The following is a 21,477-nucleotide window of genomic DNA, read 5'->3' as shown; positions in this document are numbered from 1 at the left end:
CATATACCACTCATCTGAGGTACTTAGATTGAATTCATATTTTGGAAAAGTAGAATCTAGGGATTGAATGAAGAGGACAAGAAAGGCAAAATATTTAATAGAGATAGTTTTTGTCTAGATTACTAACCTGTTCAAGAGATGGATGGGAATCCAGCAAAGTAAGTATATTAAGTCACAGAACAATGGCTCCAAATTCTTAACAGTAGTTAAAGGGACAGGTGCCCTACCAGTATGTTTTACAACAAGTTTAAAAAAAACAAAAACAAAAACAACTCAGGTGTCCAAGATCTCTTTCTAATGATGTTTTCCTGTTGGGCTTGAGACTTTCCCTGAAGGTTTCTGATCTCCCACAGAGACTAAAACATTTGACTAATCAGTTTTACCCCTCAAATTGCATTTAAGATTCCTCACTGCATGAAACTTTGTGGAGCCATTGAGTTGACTTTCAGCTATAGCCCATTATTATTTCATGACACCTCAATGGTCCTGAAAACACCTGTCTCTCTTCTCATAGAGGGTTACATCTGACTCATTCCACCTATAGCATTTTCCTTGTGCTTATCAAAGGGAAAGGTTGATGATGAAATGATTTTCCTACCAACATCCATCTAGGATTTCCTAGCCTTTCTGTGTACCGAAATGTTACTTCAAATCCAACTAGGTGAATCACCATAGTAACAGGTTTCAGACTTAATTCATCTTCTCCCTATTCAACTGCATTGTTTTGTTTTGTTTTGTTTTTTTCCCTCTGTCCTGGTTCTGTTCATCTCACAGTCATATCTGGCACTCCCACAAAATCTGAGAAACAAATCTTTGAGTTTCAGTGATAGTTTCTTTCATCGGTAATTATTCAGTATCCATAGCTTCTAAATCTCAATGCCTTCAATTAATAAGTTTAAGACATGTTCTTATTGAACCCAAACAGACCTCAGACTCACGATGAATCTAAAAACAGCTTGTAGTTGTTCTTTATGGGTTCTTCTATTTAATACCCTTTATCCCCCCCACCCCCCATTTTCACACTCCAGGTCACTAGATAGGAGAGAAACTAGCATAGAGGGAAAAGAGATCCCAGAATCTAATTTCTTCCCTTTTGTTTCTTGTTTGACCATGGCTACCAACAAACTGCAACCAGCCTTCCTAAATATCCAACAACTCTTTTTGTGCCTCTACCATTTATATACGCTTTGAAAAGTTGCTGAATTTCAAATGTCACACAACTGCTGAAATTATCTGCAGCTGCAAAACCATGCTTTTGCTAGAGCATGAAGCAAATCATGATCAGCTGCTGCAGACAGCTGGACGTAGTTCTACATCCCTATATTTGAGAATAAAATGAAAGTGCATTCTTATTTGTGTCTTTTTTAAAAACTCAGAATTCTAGAATTCTCAAAAATGCCATTACATCTGTTTCTCCAGTATCCACCTCCCATGTGCTGGGATCACAACTGTGATCTAACATTGCTGATTAAAAGAAAAACTATCAGCTAAGATCTCCTAAGACCAAGTTTTCAGACCAAGTTCCCAGCACAAAAGAAATTTATTGGCCCCAGAGAATGACAGAGGGCAGGAAAAAAGGACAAACACAGGAGATAGAGAATTAGGGAGAAGGGAAAAAGGAGACTGAGAAAAGAGGAAAGAGGTAAGGAGCATTTCATCTGGGTGGGGTGGGCAAAAGACTATCTCAAGATAGAGAGAAGACAGACATAGCACATAGGCCAATGGTGGTTTATAAAGGTACAAGGGGAAAGCCCATGTTAGGAAGAGCCATTTTATTTTCATTGGAAATGTTAATTAGATAAGCCAAAGGATGTTTTTGATTGCTGGACTTTAATACTTTGATAATTGGTCCTTAGTAGTCAGTTTCAAGGGGAAGGATTGGCCAAATAAGGGAATAGACTTTTGGGAGGCTAGCTTTAGGGATATAATCTAGTGGTATTTAGCAAGGCAGAGGCAAGCCCTGTCAGAACCGTGCCAGTCACACATGAGATGACCAGCGTCCTATTACTGATATGATACAATTCTGAGGAAGGAAGCTCCAATTCCATGCATGCCAGGCCAGCAGCAACTAAACTATATTTTCAGCCCTAATTTAAAAAAAAATTAATGAGCCTTGACTCCTTTTGGATGGATTCTTTTCTTTCACCCAATTTAGAGTTGGAAAGCAGATTATATATATATATATATTTTTTTTTTTTTGCTTAATTTATTTTGAGACAGGTTTTCACTGTGTAGCCCTAGCTGGCTTGAAACTCTATGTAGACCAGAATAGCCTCAAACTCACAGAGGTCTACCTGCCTCTGCTTCTTGAGTACTGAGACTACAGTTGTGTGTCACATGCCCGTCCTATTACATTTTTATCTGGGAGTTGGGGCATGCATATGCTGCACTGCACATGTGAAGGCCAGAAAATCTTCTGGGAACTTTGTCCCTCCTTCTATCACGTGGGTGCTATAGACGCAACTCAGATAGCTGCCTTGGTAGCAAGCACCTTTACTAGCTGAGCCGTCTCATTGGCACAAGGGAAACAGACATTTAAAGGGAAGAAATATCAGCTACATAATCTACAAATTAGCATGCTTTCCATTAAAAATCTTCTTTGTAATAATGAAATGAAAGACAGTATCATTTCTGAAGCCCCCTCTAAATAAATAAGAGAACCACTGAGAAATGATACACTAAAAAGTACAATTAATTGTATGAGCTTATATAAAATAAGAGTAAATACTGATGAGGGACAAAGGTTTACTTATGGTTCTGTAGACCATCAGTAAAGTGCTGGAGGAAACAGAGATAAAAGACATTTCACTAGAGGAAACGAGTTCCTTACCCAGACTGGACCTGGTCCCGTGGGCTGGTACTTACCAAAGGACCACTGTAAAAAACTAAGACTGAATAAGAAACCATGCTAGCTTCTTCATTGGCTGTAAACTCTCTCCCTTTCATTGGTTGTTGTGGCTCTATCATTGGCTGCAGGCTTTGTCAAAATGTTTCACCTGTGTTATTAGGTCTCAGATATAAATTATCATAATCAGGCTGCCTCCTGGAAACTCTAGTGACGCGATTAATGTGATTATCATTATTATAATATAATACTGAGACATTAGTTTAATCCCAGGACCTCTCTGAACAACATTCTGTTCCCATGAGGGAGACTGGTCATGGGATCCATTCAGCTTATAATTTAAATAGTTCAATTCCCTTTATTTTGTGACTTTGCAAGGGAAAGCACTTTGTCGGTTTGGATTTTAACAGCAGGGTCTTAGAATTGTCTTTGAGGAAGTGAATGGTGGCTCTTGAAAGACTGTACATTACAAAGCACAGAAGCTGTCGCCTATGGGTGTCCAACAGCTCTCTGAGTTCCTCTTGCATCTCTAACATCAGGTGAAAGCTGTTGTGGATATGGTTCTTCTAAGTCATCACACTATCCTATTGACCTATGTCAGCAGTAATATTACTATATCTAATTTACAAAGTACTTGAGTGTATGAGAGAGGAGGCTATAGTTGAGATACAGCTGCCTAATCAACACAAATTTTAACCATTTTCCTATATTCCCCCCAATTCAGTGTTTCTCAGCCTTACTAATGCTGTCACCCTTTAAATAGTTCCTTATGCTGTGGTGATGACTCTACCCATAAAATTATTTTCGTTGCTACATCATAACTGTAATTTTGGTACTGTTATAAATCATCATGTAAATATCTGTGTTTCCAATGGTCTTAGATGACTCCTGTGAAAGCATCATTCAACTTTCAAATAGGTTTAAACCTACAGGTTGAGAACCACTTGCCTACAGGAAACCTAAATCCTGTTCGGGATTATAAGGTCCTGTGATGGGGCAGTGGACAGATGTATCTCAATTTCATTTAGTGAAATGGAGATTAGAAGCTTCTGAACCCTCTCTACAAGATCTCCTTCACCAACAAACACTTTACTCCTACTTCGAAATTCTGTCCAGATTTCCTCACGTTGCATTTCTAAATGATATCTAGCTGTGCCAGATAACACATTACAAGAAATAAATCTTGATGGCTTTTCAAAATATGATATTATATGGTGAGATAGATATTCAGTGGATAGAACATTTGCTGGGAAAACACTAATAGTCAGAGTTTAACACTCAAGGGTGTCATAAAAGGTGGATGGAGAGAACCAAGTCCCAATCTGTCCTCTGACCTCCACGTATGTGACATAGCATAAAAACATGCACCCACACAATACCAAATAAATAAATAAATAAATAAATAAATAAATAAATAAATAATTGAAGTTTCTGATAGGTTCTATGTTATTCCAAAGAGGTTAAAGGTGGGTTGTTCTTGTGTTCTCGGTGATTTCTGTGGCCTCAGTCAATACCTGAACTATCTCCTTTAGGAAATGGATATTATAATAAATTTGATGATGTTGATGATAAGATGGTGATGGAGAATGTGGTTATGAAGATGACAGGGATGGAAAAGATGAAAGTGGTTATAATAATGGGCAAAGTTAGTATATGCTTTGGTAACCTAAATATAAAAATTTAACTTGACTGTACTTATAGGGTATTTATCAGTATACAAATAAATATATATAAAGTGTATATATAACATATGAATAAACCTTCATGATATATTTTAATATATTAAAGTACAAAATAAATGTAGGTATATTTAAATTGAATATATTTAAATTAAATTTATTTATTACAAAATAGTTATATATAATTTATAAATATATTAAAATATATGAGCTTAACTATATATGTGTGGTATATATAAATACAAATTATCTGCCTGTTATGTGGAGTCTAACACATTTTGAAGATTTTGGTTTTTATAGCTACTGTCAATGGTGTTTAGAGGGCAGAGTGTTTTTTTCTTAACTTAGTATAATATATTAGATTAATCTTACATGTATGGCAATCTTTCCAATCCTGAATTTTTTCTATCAATTATTTATTTATTTACTCACCATACATCTGATCTCAAGCCCTCTCTCCTCCCAGTAGCTCCCTGGTGTAGATCTACCCTCCATTGCCTCATCACTTTCCTCTGAGGAGGCCCCTCCTGGGTTCCAACCCACCCTGGCACATCAACTTTCTGCAAGAATAGACACATCCTCTCAAGCTGAGGCCAGAAAAATAGCTCAGTTAGAGGAACAGGATCCACAACCTGACAACAGAGTCAGGGAGTCCCCATTCCAATTAAAGAGAGACCTGCAAGAAAAACAAGCTGTTCATCTGCTACATATGGGGGAGGAGAGTAGATATAGTCTATGAATGCTCATTTTTTTTTTTTGGTAGTTCTGTTTCTGAGATTCTCCCAAGGGTCTAGTTTAGTTGACTCTGACAGTCTTCTGATGGAGTTCCTATCTGCTCCAGGTACCTCAATCCTTCCCTTAACTCTTCATTAAGATTCACCAAGCTCTGTCCAATATTTCCCTGGATGTATTTGCATCTGCTTCCATCAGCTGCTAGGTGGAGTCTCTCAGAGGACAGTTATGCTAGGCTCATGTCTGCAAGCATATCATAGTATCATTTATAGTATCAGGAATTGGTTCTTGCCCATAGGATGGATCTCAAGTTGAGCCAGTCATTGGTTGGCCACTCTCTCAGTCTCTATTCCATATTTGTTCCTGCAATTCTTATGTGGAGGACAAATTTTGGGTCAGAGCTTTTGTGTGTGGTTTGGTATCCTTGTCCCTCCAGTGTGAGTCCTACCTTACAAGAGGAGGTGGCCACTTCAGGCTCCATATCCCACATTGCGAGAAGTCTAATTTAAAGTCACCCTCATAGACTCCCTGGAGCATTCCCTATCCAAGGTTTTTGGCATATCATAGAAATGATCCCCCAACTGCTGCTGAGTTTCTTTAACTCTCCAGGCCCTCTCTCCCTGGCTCTCCCTATGCCTTATTCCCACTGCCCCTACTACATCAAGTTCCTTCCCTTCATCAGCCTCACATGAATGTATTATTTCCCCTTAAGTGTGAGATGCAAGCATCCTCACTTAGGCCCTTCTTATTACTTACCTTCTTTGGGTCTGTGGATTGTAGCATGTTTATCCTGTACTTTATAGCCAAGATCCACTGATGAATGAGTACAGAGAATGTGTGTCTTGCTAGGTCTGGGTTAGCTCATTCAGGATGTTCTTTTCTTTTCTTTCTTTTTCTAATTTAATCTTACTGTCTTTTACTTATGCACTTTACATCCTGCTCACTGCCCCCCTCCAGTCACTCCATCCTACAGTACTTCCCCCTTTCTCCTTCCCTGCTCCCCTTCTCCTCTGAACAGGTAGGGACTCCCATGGGTATTCTCCCTACCCTATCAGTTCCAGGCTCTGTAAGGCTCTGCACATTCTCTCTCACTGAGACTAGACAAGGCAGTCCAGCTAGTAGAACATATCCCACCTACAGGTACTGCTTTTGGGGTCGCTCCCATTCCAGTTGTTTAGGACCAACATGAAGACCAAGCTGTATATATGCTATATATGATCAGGGAGGACTAGGTCCAGCCTATGTATGTTCACTGGTTGGTGGTTCAAACTCTGAGAACCCCAAAGGTTCAGATGAATTGACTCTGCTGGTCCTCCTGTGTAGTTCCTAACCCCTTTTGGGACTGCAATCCTCCCTTTTATTCTTTCATAAGAGTCCCCAAGCTCCATCCGCTGTTTGGCTCTAACTGTCTGTATCTGTCTGAGTTTGCTGCTGGGTGGAGCCTCTTAGATAATAACATGCTGCTGTCTGCAAGGATAACAGAGTATAGTTAACAGTGTTAGAACTTAGTTCTTGACCTTGGTAGGATTCTCAAGTCTGAATTCACCCTCCATGCCTGCATTTCTTGTAAACAGGATAAATTTTAGGTTGAAGGTTTTATGGGTGGGTTGGTGTCTCTATTACTGCACTGGGGTTCCTATATAGTAGGTGGCCTCTTCAGATTTTCTATCACAAATGTAGTTAGTGAGTCATAGCTCAGGACACACCCATTAATTCTCAAGGCCATATTGCCATCTCTCCTGTCATTTCACACACCTGATCATGAACCACACACCCCCATTTCCCTCTCCATCCCCGCTCCTCCCACCTCCCCCTTCCTTTGTCTCTTATTTCATGATTCTGTTTTCTAGCACCATCAATTTTCCTGCTAATTTCATGATGTTCTTATTTTTAATAGCTGAGAAATATTCCATTGTATAAATGAACTACATTTTTTTATCCATTCATTATTTGAGAGACATCTGGATTGGTTCTGCTTCCTAGCTATTATGAATATAGTTGAACAAGTGGTAGGCTAGGGCATCGTTTGGGTATATGCACAGGAGTATAGCAGGGTCTTGATATAGAACTATTCCCAAATTTTAGATAAACCACTAAATTGATTGCCAGAGTCATTGTACAAATGTGTACTCCCACCACCATGGAGAAATATTCCTCTTGCTCCAGATTCTCACTAGCATGTACTGTTGGTTGAGTTTCTTACCTTAAGCATACTGATGGGTGTAAGGTAGAATCTTGGAATCATTTTGATTTGCATTTCCCTGATGACTAAGGACATTGAACAATTCTTTAAGTATGTCTGGGCCATTATAGAACAACAGTTCTCACAGGTCTGGAGTCACAGGCAAATGTGAGCTCCCTAACATAGATACTGAAAACTAAAGCTGGGTCCACTGCAAGAGTAGCCTGTGATCTGTGGAACTCTTCTTTAATTTTTCTGTAAGAACAATGGTGGTTTGAATTAGACAGTTTTGCAATCTGAAAACTGTATTTCCATGATGACTAATGATTCTGACAAGATTTTTCAACTTTCTTTGTTTTTAAAGTTAGCTTACAAGGCAGCAGTTTTATGACAGCAGTTTTATACCATCTTGGTTGACTCTCCTCTCTACCTATTATCTGCCCATTTCTCTGCCATTTATCCCTGCTTCACAATCCAACTCCCTGTTATTTCCTTCATACCTTAATATCACATCATCACTCTTTTCTATTATCTTTCACACCATTTTCTTTTAAATCCTCTATCCCCTCAATTTTCTTGGGTTCCTTTCTAGTATACTTGGTAAAGTTTATGAGCTTTGAGGTATACTTATGCCCACATAAAACAGTTACATAAAAAATAAAAGCTAGGGTATGCACATGAAAGAAAGCAAGGCTTGTTTACATTTCTGGGCCTTACCTAACAATATACTCTTTCCTAGTTTCATTCATCTTCCATTTTTCTTTACAAATGATGATTCCTTTGTGTAAATGCTCCACATTTTCATTTTCTACTCATCAATTGATGGACTGAAGCACAAGCTGAGCCAATGGCCTTTCCTGGCCTATCACAGTGCCAAGTCTCAACTGTGCTACATGACCTCTTTTTTACATCAAATCCAGCACCACCTGAGGGACTCTTATACACTACCAAGTTCAGCTACAGCACAAGGTACAACCTTGGTCATTCTTGGAACACAGCTTCTTTGTACTCTAAGAAAACACTTCTCAAAAGATTTCACCTCAGTGAAGCTGGTCTCTTCTTAATCAGCCATACTTTTTCATCTCCAGCTAACTAGCATCAGTTGTACCAGTAGTCCCTTTTAGTCTTGACTCTAAAACCAGAGCCACCTGGCCAAAGCTGCTAAGTTCTACTACTTGATGGGCCTTTAACATGGATCCCTTGTTCTGTAAATCTTACACCGTCTAAGCTTGACTTTTGGATGCATCTCTTTAAACTGTCCTTAAACTCCGACATCTGCATGACTATGTCTCCTAAGTTTTGAGATTAAAGTCACTTACCACCTCAGCTGGGTCTACAAATTTCTTTGCTTGCAACTTTCTCTGGTCCAGACTGGCCGCATACTCAGAGATTTGCTTGCCACTGTCTCCAGAGATTAAAAAGGTATACCACAATGCCTGTGCCTAAGCTGTTCACAGCCACTATGCTTCAAGATCCAGATCAAAAGCTGGTGTCTTCCAGCCTCAAATCTGGATCACAGGTGTGCCTTCCATTTCTACATTGTAGTTCACTCCATATTAAAAGTCAAAATGAAAACAATAACCATGTAGTAACACCTAACATGATGTATAACTATTACTTGTTCAACTGCAAACATAAAAAAAAATAAGCTTAGCTAGGCAGGATCTTGTCCAGAGGATACCATTACCTTAATCTGTTTAATATCCTTGAATACATGGTTTAGCTCTATTTCACTTCCTGGTGACTGTTCAATACTTAAATCATACATTATTTTTTCCTTTTTAAGGTTGTTACTCTTTATCACCAGTTGGTACAAACTGCAGTGACTCACCATCTCTCTGATTCAATTACTGACCGATAGCTAGGCAGTGAGGTTTTGGTCCTCACTCTAGTTTCTTTAATCAAGCAGTACACAAGGTTAACTAGGGCTGGGTAAGGTTCCAGCCACCAAATTTATCTTGGTCTTTTTGCACATGAGAGCAGGCAACCCACACAAATCGCAGTCACTGTTGGCCATGGTTAGTCATAACCACAAGAAAGAACTCTAGGTTTGCCTGGAGTGCCTTAGGACCAAGGTTTGTGCAGCACTAAGTGGAGATTTTCTAAAGAGTCAACATTTCTTCCAGGTTCAAACACTCTAAAAACAATTTCTCAGCCTCTACTGATTGACCCAAACATAGCAAAGGCTTTGCTGGAACATTTCACTCAAAGTCAGAAACAAAGACTTTACTGCAGATATCACTGTATCTTCCACCTTTTTCTTTTTAAGTGATTTTGATAGGGATAACATATATGCTAGAAATTATAGAGTTGTACAATAAATATGGCATTTTTTTCTATCTAGGTGACTCACAGTATGATGCAAATAAGTAACAAACATTTTAAAATCAGTAAAGTGATCACCCAAAGAGAATTATAAACATCACAAGAAAATCACCTGCTTCATCTATATTTTCTACTTTTAAATTTAATGAGAATAGGCTTTTATAGTAAGATCTGATGATTTTATTCTAATTTCCTCAGTTTCTGTTGTTATGGCTCCATTTTCATTACTGGTTTTGTTAATTTGAATATTGTGTCTGTTCATCTTAGTTAGTTCGGCTAAGGGTATATATCTATCTTGCTGATTTTCTCAAAGAATAATTTCTTGATTTTGTTGATTATTTGTATTGTTCTCTTTATTTCTAATTGGTTGACTTCAGTCCTGAGGTTGACTATTTCATGCTGTCTACTCCTCTTGTGTGTGTTTGCTTATTTTTGTTCTAGAGCTTTCAGGTGTACTGTTGAGTTGCTAGTATATATCTCCAATTTCTTTACAAAGACAATTAGTGCTGTGAATCTTCCTCTTAACACTGCTTTCAATGTGTCTCATAAATTTGGGTATGCTGTACCTTCATTTTTATTGAATTATAGAAAATGTTTTATTTCTTTTTTATTTCTTCTCTGATCAAGTTATTGTGTGTTTTGAGTTTAGTAACATTTTGTGTGTTTTGAGTTTAGTAACATTTCTTTTATGAATTTGGGTGCCCTTGCATTTAAGTTATCCCAAAACTTCCACCAGAGAATGCCTAAACCTGGTAAACAAATTCAGCAAAGTGACTGGATATAAAATTAACTCAAATAAACCCTATACTCTAAGGATAAATGGGATGAGAAAGAAATTAGGGAAATGACAGCCTTCACAATAGTCACAAACAATATAAAATACCTCGGTGTGACTCTAACCAAACAGATGAAAGATCTGTATGACAAGAACTTCAAGTCTCTGAAGAAAGAAATTGAAGAAGACCTCAGAAAATGGAAAGATCTCCCATGCTTGCGGATTGGCAGGATTAATATAGTAAAAATGGCCATCTTGCTGAGAGCAATCTACAGATTCAATGCAATCCCCATCAAAATTCCAACTCAAATCTTCACAGAGTTAGAAAGAGCAATTTTCAAATTTATTTGGAATAACAAAAAAACTCAGGATACCAAAAACTATTCTCAACAATAAAACAACTTCTTGGGGGAATCGCCATCCCTGGTTTCAAGCTGTACTACAGAGCAATAGTGATTAAAAAAAAACCTGCTTGGTATTGGTAAAGTGACAGGCAGGTAGATCAATGGAATAGAATTGATGACCCACAAATGAACCCACACTCCTATGGTCACTTGATCTTTGTCAAAGGAGCTAAAACCACCCAGTGGAAAAAAGACAACATTTTCAACTGGTGGACAACATGTAGAAGAATGCTAATTGATCCATTCTTATCTCCTTGTACATAGCTCAAATCCAAGTGGATCAAGGACCTCCAAATAAAACCAGATACACTAAATCTAATAGAAGAGCAAGTGGGGAAAATCTTTGGTCACCTGAGGTTTTGACCTTAGACATTCTGATTGGTGCAATGTGGAATCTCACTGTTGTTTTGATTTGTATTTTTCTGGTCACTAAGAACTTTGAACATTTCTTTAGGTGCTTCTCAGTTATTCAAGATTCCTCTGTTGTAAGTCCTTGATTTAGTTCTATACTCCATTTTTTGATTGGGTTGTTTGTTTTTTTTTGTTTTTGTTTTTTGTTTTTTTTTTTGGTAGTTAGCTTCTTGAGTTCTTTATGTATATATATTGGATATTAGCCCTCTGTCGGATGTGGGGTTAGTGAAGATTTTTTTTTTTTACCAATCTATAGGTTGCAGATTTGTCTTATTGACTATGTTCTTTGCTTTACAGAAGCTTTCCAGTTTTATGAGGTCCCATTCATCAATTCTTGACATGAAAGTCTGAGCCATTGGAGTTCTCTTTAGGAAATTTTCCCATGCCAATGTTTTCAAGGTTCTTTCCCACTTTCTCTTCTATTAAATTCAGTGTATCTGATTTCATGTTGGGGTCCTTGATCACTTGGACTTGAGCTTTGTGCAAGGTGACAAATATGGTTCTATTTTCCCTTTTCTATGTACAGACAGCCAGTTAAACCAGCACCATTTATTGAAGATGCTTTTTTTTCCCATTGTATATTTTTGGTTTCTTTGTCAAAGATCAGGTATCTGTAAGTGCGTGGTTTCATTTCTGGGTCTTTAATTCTATTATATTGATCCATGTGTCTGTCTCTGTAACAACACCATGCAGGTTTTATTAGTATTGCTCTGTAGTAAACCTTGAGGTAGGGGATGGTGATCGCCCAGCTCTTCTTTTATTAAGACTTATTTTTGCTCTTCTGCTTTTTTTCTTCTTAGATAAATTTGAGAATTTCTCTTTCTATGTTTTTGAAGAATTGTGTTGTGATTTTGATGGGGATTGCATTGAATCTGTAGACTGCCTTTGGTAGGATGGCCATTTTTACTATATTAATTCTGCCAATCCATGAGCATGGGAGATCTCCCCATTTTCTCAGATCTTCGATTTCTTTTTTTGAGAGACTTGAAGTTATTGTCATACAGATCTTTCACTTGTTTGGTTAGAGTTACCTCAAGATATTTTATATTATTTGTAGCTATTGTGGTGTATACCTACTTTTGATAAAGCAGCAGGTAACTGGGAGATGCTCCTGTGTATTGGATCCAGCCTGTCATCTCTAGACTGAACATGAGTCTTCTGTCAAACATACACCATTGCCTTATTCTGCAGTCAATTATTTTCTAGAAAAAGTTGTCCTTTACAGCCTGAAAATTTACAGAAGTTCTAACGCCTTTTGAGTATACATTATCATGTACTATGCAAGATCACTGAGAAGCTGGCTCTGAAGATGGGACTTGGCTAACCCATTTCAGGTAAAAGAACAGTTTCAACACATGTTCCAAAATCCTCTTCTATGAGTCAAGATGGCCTAAATCTGTGACAAGCAAAATAGACCAAGGGGCTAGACATTGTGCCCTTAAGATCAGCTGAGGAGTAAAGTGTTTCCAGTAGAGAAAGCTATTGCTTATCTCAAGATATAATGATGTCTACAACAGAAAAAAATAGGAGGTTGCACATCCATCCAGATGATAGAGGGCTGGATATGTGTAAAACTCTCCAGTCACTATCTAATGACAAGGGTTGTATCAGGCTTTATCTTTTATTCTTTTGCATGTTGTAAAGATAAATTGGATAATATTTTCTTTTCTTTCCACTATTTTTTGCCACCTGCCATCTGCCATTTATACTCAATGGAAACCATAAGCACGGTGTTGGAAGATCATCTCCTGGTCTCTACAAAACAGGAATTTTTGCTTTCTATGGTGTTTGTGGACACAGAAAGCATCACATTTAAACAATATAAACATAGGTAATATTAATATATTAGGTAATATTTGTAGTTTGGATTCACCATTTTTCTTCTGTTACTTACCCTATCTTCTATTCAGTAGAAAATAAATTAAATGTAAAGGAAATTAGAAGATTCTCATGTGCATTGGATCCAGCCTGTCATCTCTAGGCTGAACATGAGTCTTCTGTCGAACATACAGCACTGCCTTATTCTGTGGTCATTTATATTCTAGAAAAAGTTTTCCTTTACAGCCTGAAAATTTACAGAGGTTCTAAAGCCTTTTGAGTATACATTGTATACTCAAAAGTAGGAAAATGGAAATGTTAAGGTTTAAAAATGGAAACAGTTTTAAGCAAAGAAGGATTTCTGGATAATTATTTAAGATGGCCACTTTTTTTTTCCAGAATAGAAAGCTTGAAGACTTACCAAGATAGCAAGATCTGAGTAACTTATAGAAATGTAAAAGGTGAGATAACATTATGGCATCTGTGATATTAACTTGTTAAGGTTGAAGTTCAATACATTTAAGTCAACGAATTTTTCTTAAAATAGTCATCTGTCTGTGGTAACATTTATGGGTACCAGATTATAAGAATAAAATGTTAGTCTGTGGGCCTGTGTGCTGGAGGCTTTCCACGGAGATCTCTGGCCCAGCCAGGTGCGAAGCTTCAGACAAAAAGGAGAAAATTTGTAAGAGGAGGAGGAAATCACCTCCCCTGCTTCCACTGCTGCAGCTGCCCCCACCTCCGTCTCTGCTATCACTGCCTCAGTTACTCCAAGATGCTGTACCCATTGCTCTGCACTGAGTTGGGCTGGGCTGAGCCAGCAGCAAGAAGTGCAGGGAAGTTCCTGATGGCATTTCGGGAAAGATCTCTTCCTAACTGGTAGTGTTACAACTCTTATGACAGAAGCTCTCAGAAGATGGAATAATTCTCACACTCATTCATTCCTTCTGGATAGTATTCTTATAAGAGTTTTGGCGTGGGTCAGGGTTTGGGAGCAGGTATTTCCTATTGGCTTGGTCTGAGAGCTTAGGGATACCTTAGCTTCATGTGAAGGTGCTTGGGGTGCTGCTCCTATGTGGCTGATGGCCACAGACCTCTCTGCGGGGATGGGAGGTTGTGAGGGGTTGCAGCTATGTGAAAGGAGCCAGGGTCCCAGGAATGTGGCCAAACTTCTACTGTTCTTGAGGGTCTCCGGGGTTTGAAGACTGTGCTCAACCAGGTACCCAGCTGCCTCTCACAGCCCACATTAGTCTGATCAGTATTTATTCTACTTAATGGCTATAGTGAATTGAATAGTAATGAAAGTGCATGGTTCTCTATTATTTTAATTAAATTTATTTATTTTCTTTACCTCCTAGTATCAGCCCTCTCTTCCTAGCCTACCTCACACAGATCCACCCCCCCATTCTACCCTCCCCTTGTTTTTTTTTTTTGCAAAGGGGAAGCCTCCATCTGGGTGTTAGACCCTCATACCCCAAGCTATTCTCTCCCCTGCCCTGCAAATGAAGTTGCTGTAGGACTAGACACAGCTTTTCCCACTGAGGCCAAACAACGTGGAAAATTTTAGGGAACAGGATCTATAGGCAGTTATGCAACATCTTCAGGGATAGCCCCTGCTCCTGTTGTTGGGGGGGGGGCCCACATAAGGATCATACTGCTCATCAGTACATATGTGCAGTGGTCTTAGGTCTAGCCTAAGTTCAATCTTTGGTTGGTGATTCAGGCTATGAGAAACACCTACACCCCAGGGTTCAGGTTAGTTGATGCTGTTGGTCTTCCTATGGAATCCCTGTCTTCCTTTGGTCCCTCAGTTCTTCTCTCAACTCTTCCATAGGACTCTGGAGCTTCATCTAACATTTGACTGTGAATCTCTGCATCACTTTCTATTGTCTAGTGGGCGGTGCCCCTCAGAGGACAGTTATGCTAGGTTCTTGTCTGCAAGAAAAATAAGAGTGTCACTAATGGTGTCAGGGATTGGTTCTTGCCTATCTGATGGATCTCAACTTGAGGCAGTTAATGGTTTGCCATATTCTCCTTATACACTCTTATCTTTTTCCCTGCACTTCTTTAGGCAGGATATATTTTAGGATAAAGATTTTGTAGGTGAGTTACTGTGCTTGTATCTCTACTTGGAGTTTTGCCTAGCCAGAGGATGTGACCACTTCAGAAACCATATCCTCCAAATGCTAAGAGTCTCAGCTAGAGTTGCCCAGATATACCCCTAGGGGACTTCACCCATCCAAGTGCTCTGTCAGTGATTGCATCACCTACAATGCTGCTTTCCCTGCTCTCTCCCTGCATTCTGTAAGTCTTCAACCCCCACCCCACTCCTTCCAATCCCCTTACCCACCAAGTTCTCTCCTTCCATGGAACTCCAATATCAACTTTGTTCTAACTTTTGAAAAAGATTCAACCATCCTCCCTTAGGCTCTCTTTATTATTTGGATTCTTTGGCTCTCTTGATTATTATATAGTTAACTTGTACTTTATGGCTAATACCCATTTATAAGTGAGTACATACCATGCATATCCTTTTGGATCTGGGTTACCTCACTTAAAATGTTTCTACTTCCATCTAATTACCTGTGAAATTCATGGTGTCCTGGTATTTAATGGCTGAGTAATATTCCATTTTGTAAATCAACCACACTTTCTTCTTAATTGAAGCAGAATTTTAGCAGAGTCTTCACATCTGACATGAATCTGGAGTAATGAAACCTAAGCTTTGATGTAGCCTTTTGTCAGTGATTGTTATCTGAGATTTTATGGGGATATTTTTTGAAGGATTCTCAGATCTTTTGTATAACTATCTGGAGACAAGCCTGGCAAAGCAGAATGAATGTCTCTTATGGCTGAGAATAGCATAGGTGATGGGTCTCCCAAGACAACTCCTAGATAAGAAGTTTTGACATGCTGAAATGGACTTAGTAAAGGTGCATTTTTGTATAACAATGAAAAAGACCTTTGTGGAAGTTGTAGGGTTCAGTCCTTAAGAAGCTGATTCCCTGTTGTTGAGAAGGCCAAATTCATCATGCAGTGGCTGTCCTTTCTTCTACCAGTCATTGAGAGTAACCCAGAACACTGACAGGGAATCAATTCTCTCTGCCTTTCCACATGAAACCCAAAAATATGTTAAAGACAGTCCCTCTCACTGTTTGCCAAGAGCCTACCCAGTCATCCATGTTCCTGAAATGTTTCAATGTCAGAACCTACCTGAACACTGCAAGAGAATATTCTGAGGTAACAAAAGCCTTTCCAACTGTATTCTCCCCAACACAACCTGACTCTGCTTTCAGGTAACAGTTATCCCCAAATTAACCTTATATAGCCAATCTAAATTTTCTTGCTTCCTCTCAAGAACACTCCGACTCCAGGCAATCCACATCCTATGTTTTTGTTTCTATCATCTATTCTGAGGGGTGGGTTCTCATACCCTTTCCCTGGTATTGGAATTCCTCTTCCCCACTACTAAGACCATGAACTTAACAGTTTCAGATGTACATTTAGGACAGGATTTTTACAAACAGATGAGTCAAGAGTGTTCTAAGGGGGAACTAAAACATTGCATCCAGTAGAAGCTCCTTGAGACAGAAAATAAATAGCTCAAAATAGCTTCAGAAAGGCCCTTACATGGACTAGATTCATTAGTGCCCTTTTACTCCCATTAAAGATTAAACAATAAAGACAATGCAGAGTCTAGCCTCTGCCTCCTTCCCTTCAAGCTTCAGAGATCATACCAGCAACATAGAAATAGATACTAGCAGGACTGCCTAGAAAAAACAAAGACCAGCTAGCTATCTACAAAGGACACCCCAACCTGCTGAGCTGCTTGTAGGCTGGCCAATGTGATCCAGGTTCCTAGCTTTGGAATGTGAACTGTCACCCATTCTAGGATTGGCTTTTGTGATATAGCAGATTTCACATCATTTCTGCTCCTCTGAGTAATCCCAATAAAATTCACTGTTCACCCATGTTGGACTCAGGTGGTACATTCTTTGTTCTGTCATTGGTCCCTATTTGGCGTGAATAGAGCTGGTTCATGACTCTCTTGGAATTGTGTCACTCAACAATTTGTCACTAAACCGTGTTCAGTTTTTAACAACATTAAGTACAATTTCTGCTGCCCACATACTCTTGGATATTTGGCCTTTCCCTGGACTAATGTTCACCTTAGCAGTGTCTACATCTTTAAAGAAAATTGGCTCTTTCACTCAGGAGGTATCAATTGCCAATAGCTCTTTAATTACAGGTGATATTTCATGCCTACCTCCCCTAAGTTGGGGTTATCCTTGAGACAAGGTCTCGTGTAGCCAAGGCTAGCCTTAAACTCCTTATACAGCAAGAATAACCTTGAAATCTTAAACTGTGCTCCTCTACCTCCAGAGTACTGGGACCACAGATGCATGACATACCATAACTAGTTACATAAACTTGTTTTTGTATACTTTTTTTTTGTGTGCAATTGTGTGTGGTCAGAGGCCTACTTTTAGGACTCAGTTTTCTCCTTCCACAATGAGAATACCAGAGATGGAGCTGAGACTACCCATCTTAGTGGCAAGAACATTTAACTACCGAGCCATCTCACCAACGCCACTTTAACATTCTAAAACATCACTAAAAATGGTATAAATTCATAAATATAAACTTCATATTTATTTTTGCTTTTTGTCTGGTCACACAGTGATAGATACATGCACATGCATTATACAAATTTAAACTTGTCTATGGTTTTTTTCCCCATTCACTCTTGTCTGTGCTGGTAGGCACATAAAAGTAGCTACAGGGACAGACCAATAATACTGACAGCTTGAAGATGTGGTTTCTTCTAAATAACTGAAAAAAATAAATATTTTATGTCATTGAAAGACTTGGTTAAATATATATATGAATAATGCTGCAAGATCATCCACTTGTCTTATGACAGGGTTACTTGTGGAATTTACAGAGAGCGGAATAAGATGGGGTTTGAGTAAAAAGAGTATTTGCTCTCTTACTTTTAGCATTAGAAGGGATGTGTGATTCTTATGAAAATATGATTTGCAGATGCATAAGACATGTGTAAGACCAAATTAAGTCCAGATCCCAGCATTGAGAGTGGAGTTGGGCATGAAGTTTCACCCCTAGCTGAGGAGCTGTACTTGTTAGCTACTGATATGAAGGGTCAGTTTTCTTTAAGTGCAGCCCCTAGCCATGCTCCAGTAAAAGAACACATGCCCAAGAATGCTTGGAAAACACATATTGGCACTGATAGAAGAGTGAGGGATGACACAACACTGGATGGAAGAGAAGGATGATGGATCTGGGAAGAGTTAATGGGGAAGGATAGTGAATATTATCAAAATATATAGTATTAAATATTCAAAGAAGTAATAAAAATATAAAAATGTGCCTTTTAAATGCCTTCATCCAGAAAAAGAAAGCCCCTAGTTAAATTACTAGAAGGACTAAGAATCAAGTCAGATAAGCCTTTCTTGGAATCTCAGTTTGGGCACAATTGTTCAAAGTCAAGATTAACAAGAGGTTAGAGATGGCTCAGCAGTTAAGCTCACATACTGCTCTTGCAGAATGTAAGTTCAATTCCAAATAACCCATGACAGACAGCTTATAACTGTCTGAAGCTCCAGCTCCAAGGAATCTGACACCCTCTTATAGCCTTCGCAGCTACCTATGCTCATGTGTTTACACACACACACACACACACACACACACACAACATTAACATTTGGAACTGGAAGTCAGTAAACTTGGAAAATGCGTAAATTATTATTTAATAAAAAACACCAAACAACAACAATTTCCATTATCTAAGTGACCAGTCTAGGCCCTTTGCTAAAGGCTTTAAAGCATACCCCATTAAAACTTCCCCCCCAAAACCTTTTAAGGTACCATTACTGCTTGGACCTATTCTATGGCTCTAGTAATCTACTAACAGGCAAATCTCATTTTAAGAGATTTCCATTCCACTACTTAAAAGACACTTAACAGTTTGTTGGGTGATCGAGAGACCAGTATGGAAAAGAAAATGTAATTATATGCCAGTAATTTTAGCATGAATGTCTTTGAAAAACCTGTTTGAATATGGAGTGCAAAAAAAAAAGCCACATCTCTCTTGCAAAACACATCAGAATGTGGAATAAAGAAATCATATCTTCTTAGACTGTTGCTAATCTGTAAGTTTTGTATACAATGGGACAAAATAATGATCCTGCTTTCTTTTTTTGGAGGTGGTTTGAGATCAGAATACACCCATAGTTCTTGCATCAGAATGTCCATCATTTTCTGCTTCTGCTTACACACCGCTTATAATGTTCAAGCAGGGATTTTTCTCTTCCTCAGCAACCAGAAATGCTTGGGTTTCAGTATCAAAATCAGTAATTCGCAATCTAGAAAGATATAAAAAATTAACAGTTTTAATTAGTTGTTCTTGTTTTACAATTTAAAGTTTTTATTATTTATATGTATGTATGTGCCTGGACGAGTTTATATGCACCACATGTGTACAGGTACCTGTATCAGAAGCCAGTTAGTTACTGGACCCTCTGAAGCTAGAGTTATTGCAGTTGTGAGCTGCTATGTTGGGTGCTGAGAACTGAAGTTAATTCCTCTGTTAGAGCAGCAACTGATCTTAACTGAAGAACCACCCTTCCAAACTTCACCCTTATGCTTGTGCTTTCCACCATCTCATTTTCCCTCTATATTTTTTTTCAAGGCCACATTCAGGAGACCCTGATGTTCCGTCTAAATAGCGTATAATATACATGCTATGAGATGGTATGTTGTTACATGTTTAACATCCAGATTCTTCCATGAAAACTGATTTGAGTACTGGAGCAATGGTTCTATAGTTAAGAGCACTGGCTACTCTTGAAGAGAACCCTGGTTCAATTCCCTCATTGAAACTTACAACTATCTGAAACTCCAGTTCCCGGGGATCTGATACCATTTCCTGACCTCCAAGTGAGAATATACATGCAGACAAAATATACACACACATAATTAATTTTAAAAAATGAAGGAAACAAATTTGTTGGTATGTGTGTGTGTACATGTTTTCCACCTTATCTTTGTGAGTCAGGGTCTCTCGCTGAACCTACCATTCATGGACTGGCTGGCCAGTAAGCTACAGGGAGCTTCCTGTCTCCACCCTTCTCCCTGGCCCTAGGTATATGACATATAAGACCATAATCAACTTTTTTTTACGCGGATGAACTCAGGTTTTCATACTTCTGCTGTAAGTACTTTACTTGCCTAAACCTCTTTGCAGATTCTACTCTGACCATCTCTGCACTATGAATTCAACATCTCAACTGTTTTCTATTTCAGTTTGATGTCTATACCCAGAATGGTGATAGGAATCACTGAAACTCCGTCTAAGTCTTAGGGTTTTGGTTAGAAGACTTGGAAAAGGCTTGATGATTTTTTTTCTTCAAGTTTGAGAACGTAATTCTTCCCATGACCTGTCTGGTCTTAGTGCTCTAACTGTTCTCATACATGTGCATTCATACACTTACAGTCATAGTCATACAGACCACACACACACACACACACACACACACACACAAACCCTTGTTCCTGTCTCAGTTTTCATTTTATATTAATTAATTATCTATTATTGTAATAAAACATCATGACCAAGGCAACTTCCAGAACAAGTGGATTATTTCCATAAAATATCTACAGTTCCTACAGGATTAGAGTCTATCACCGTGATGCCAGGTAAGAGTTGTTGCAGAAGAAAGAAGCTGAGCCACTTCTTGAACCATAAGCATGAAGCAGAGAAAGTTCATACATGGGCTTTGAGGTTTTGCAATCTCAAAGTCTGTCCTAGGGACATGCTTTCTCAAGCAAGATTACACTACCTATACCTATCTAAATAGCAATATGAACTGCAGACCAAGTATTCAAACATCTGAACCTGTAGAAGACATTTTATTCAAATCATGTTATGTATATTTTTATGTGTCAAGTATTAACCATATGAATGAACCATGATCCTAGGGCATATTTTAATATAGTAAATGCATTTCTGAGACTTTCTATGGTGGTAGAAAAGAGAACACCACAGAAACTTACTTAGTTTCATAAGATCTGCCACATTATCTGATCTGTATATTCTTATTTTATCATGTCAAATGTCAATGCTTACTTTCCAAATCAAATCAAAATAACATATACCATGTTCCAGCATGCAGAGTAAACATGGCTGAATTGGAATCAAATGCAGAGCTAGAAGGCTCAGACAATGACAGTTAACTCACCTCTTTCTTTCTTTCTTTCTTTCTTTCTTTCTTTCTTTCTTTCTTTCT

General features: G+C 38.5%; 1 protein-coding gene across 2 annotated transcripts in view; it reads right to left on the bottom strand.

The window, feature by feature from the left end:
* Positions 1 to 19,460: 19,460 nt before the first annotated feature.
* LOC114633244 (NACHT, LRR and PYD domains-containing protein 4A-like) overlaps positions 19,461 to 21,477 on the bottom strand; it is a 27,049-nt gene continuing 25,032 nt past the window's right edge. For both annotated transcript variants that reach the window (XM_028781847.1, XM_028781848.1), the window contains one exon: positions 19,461 to 19,554. In XM_028781847.1, the coding sequence (XP_028637680.1) occupies positions 19,461 to 19,554 (94 nt within the window). The remainder of the gene's footprint in view (positions 19,555 to 21,477) is intronic.

Source organism: Grammomys surdaster, unplaced genomic scaffold, assembly GCF_004785775.1.
Source record: "Grammomys surdaster isolate TR1022 unplaced genomic scaffold, NIH_TR_1.0 570, whole genome shotgun sequence".
In the NCBI taxonomy this organism is placed as follows: Eukaryota; Metazoa; Chordata; class Mammalia; order Rodentia; family Muridae; genus Grammomys; species Grammomys surdaster.
This window is presented reverse-complemented; position numbering and strand designations above follow the sequence as displayed.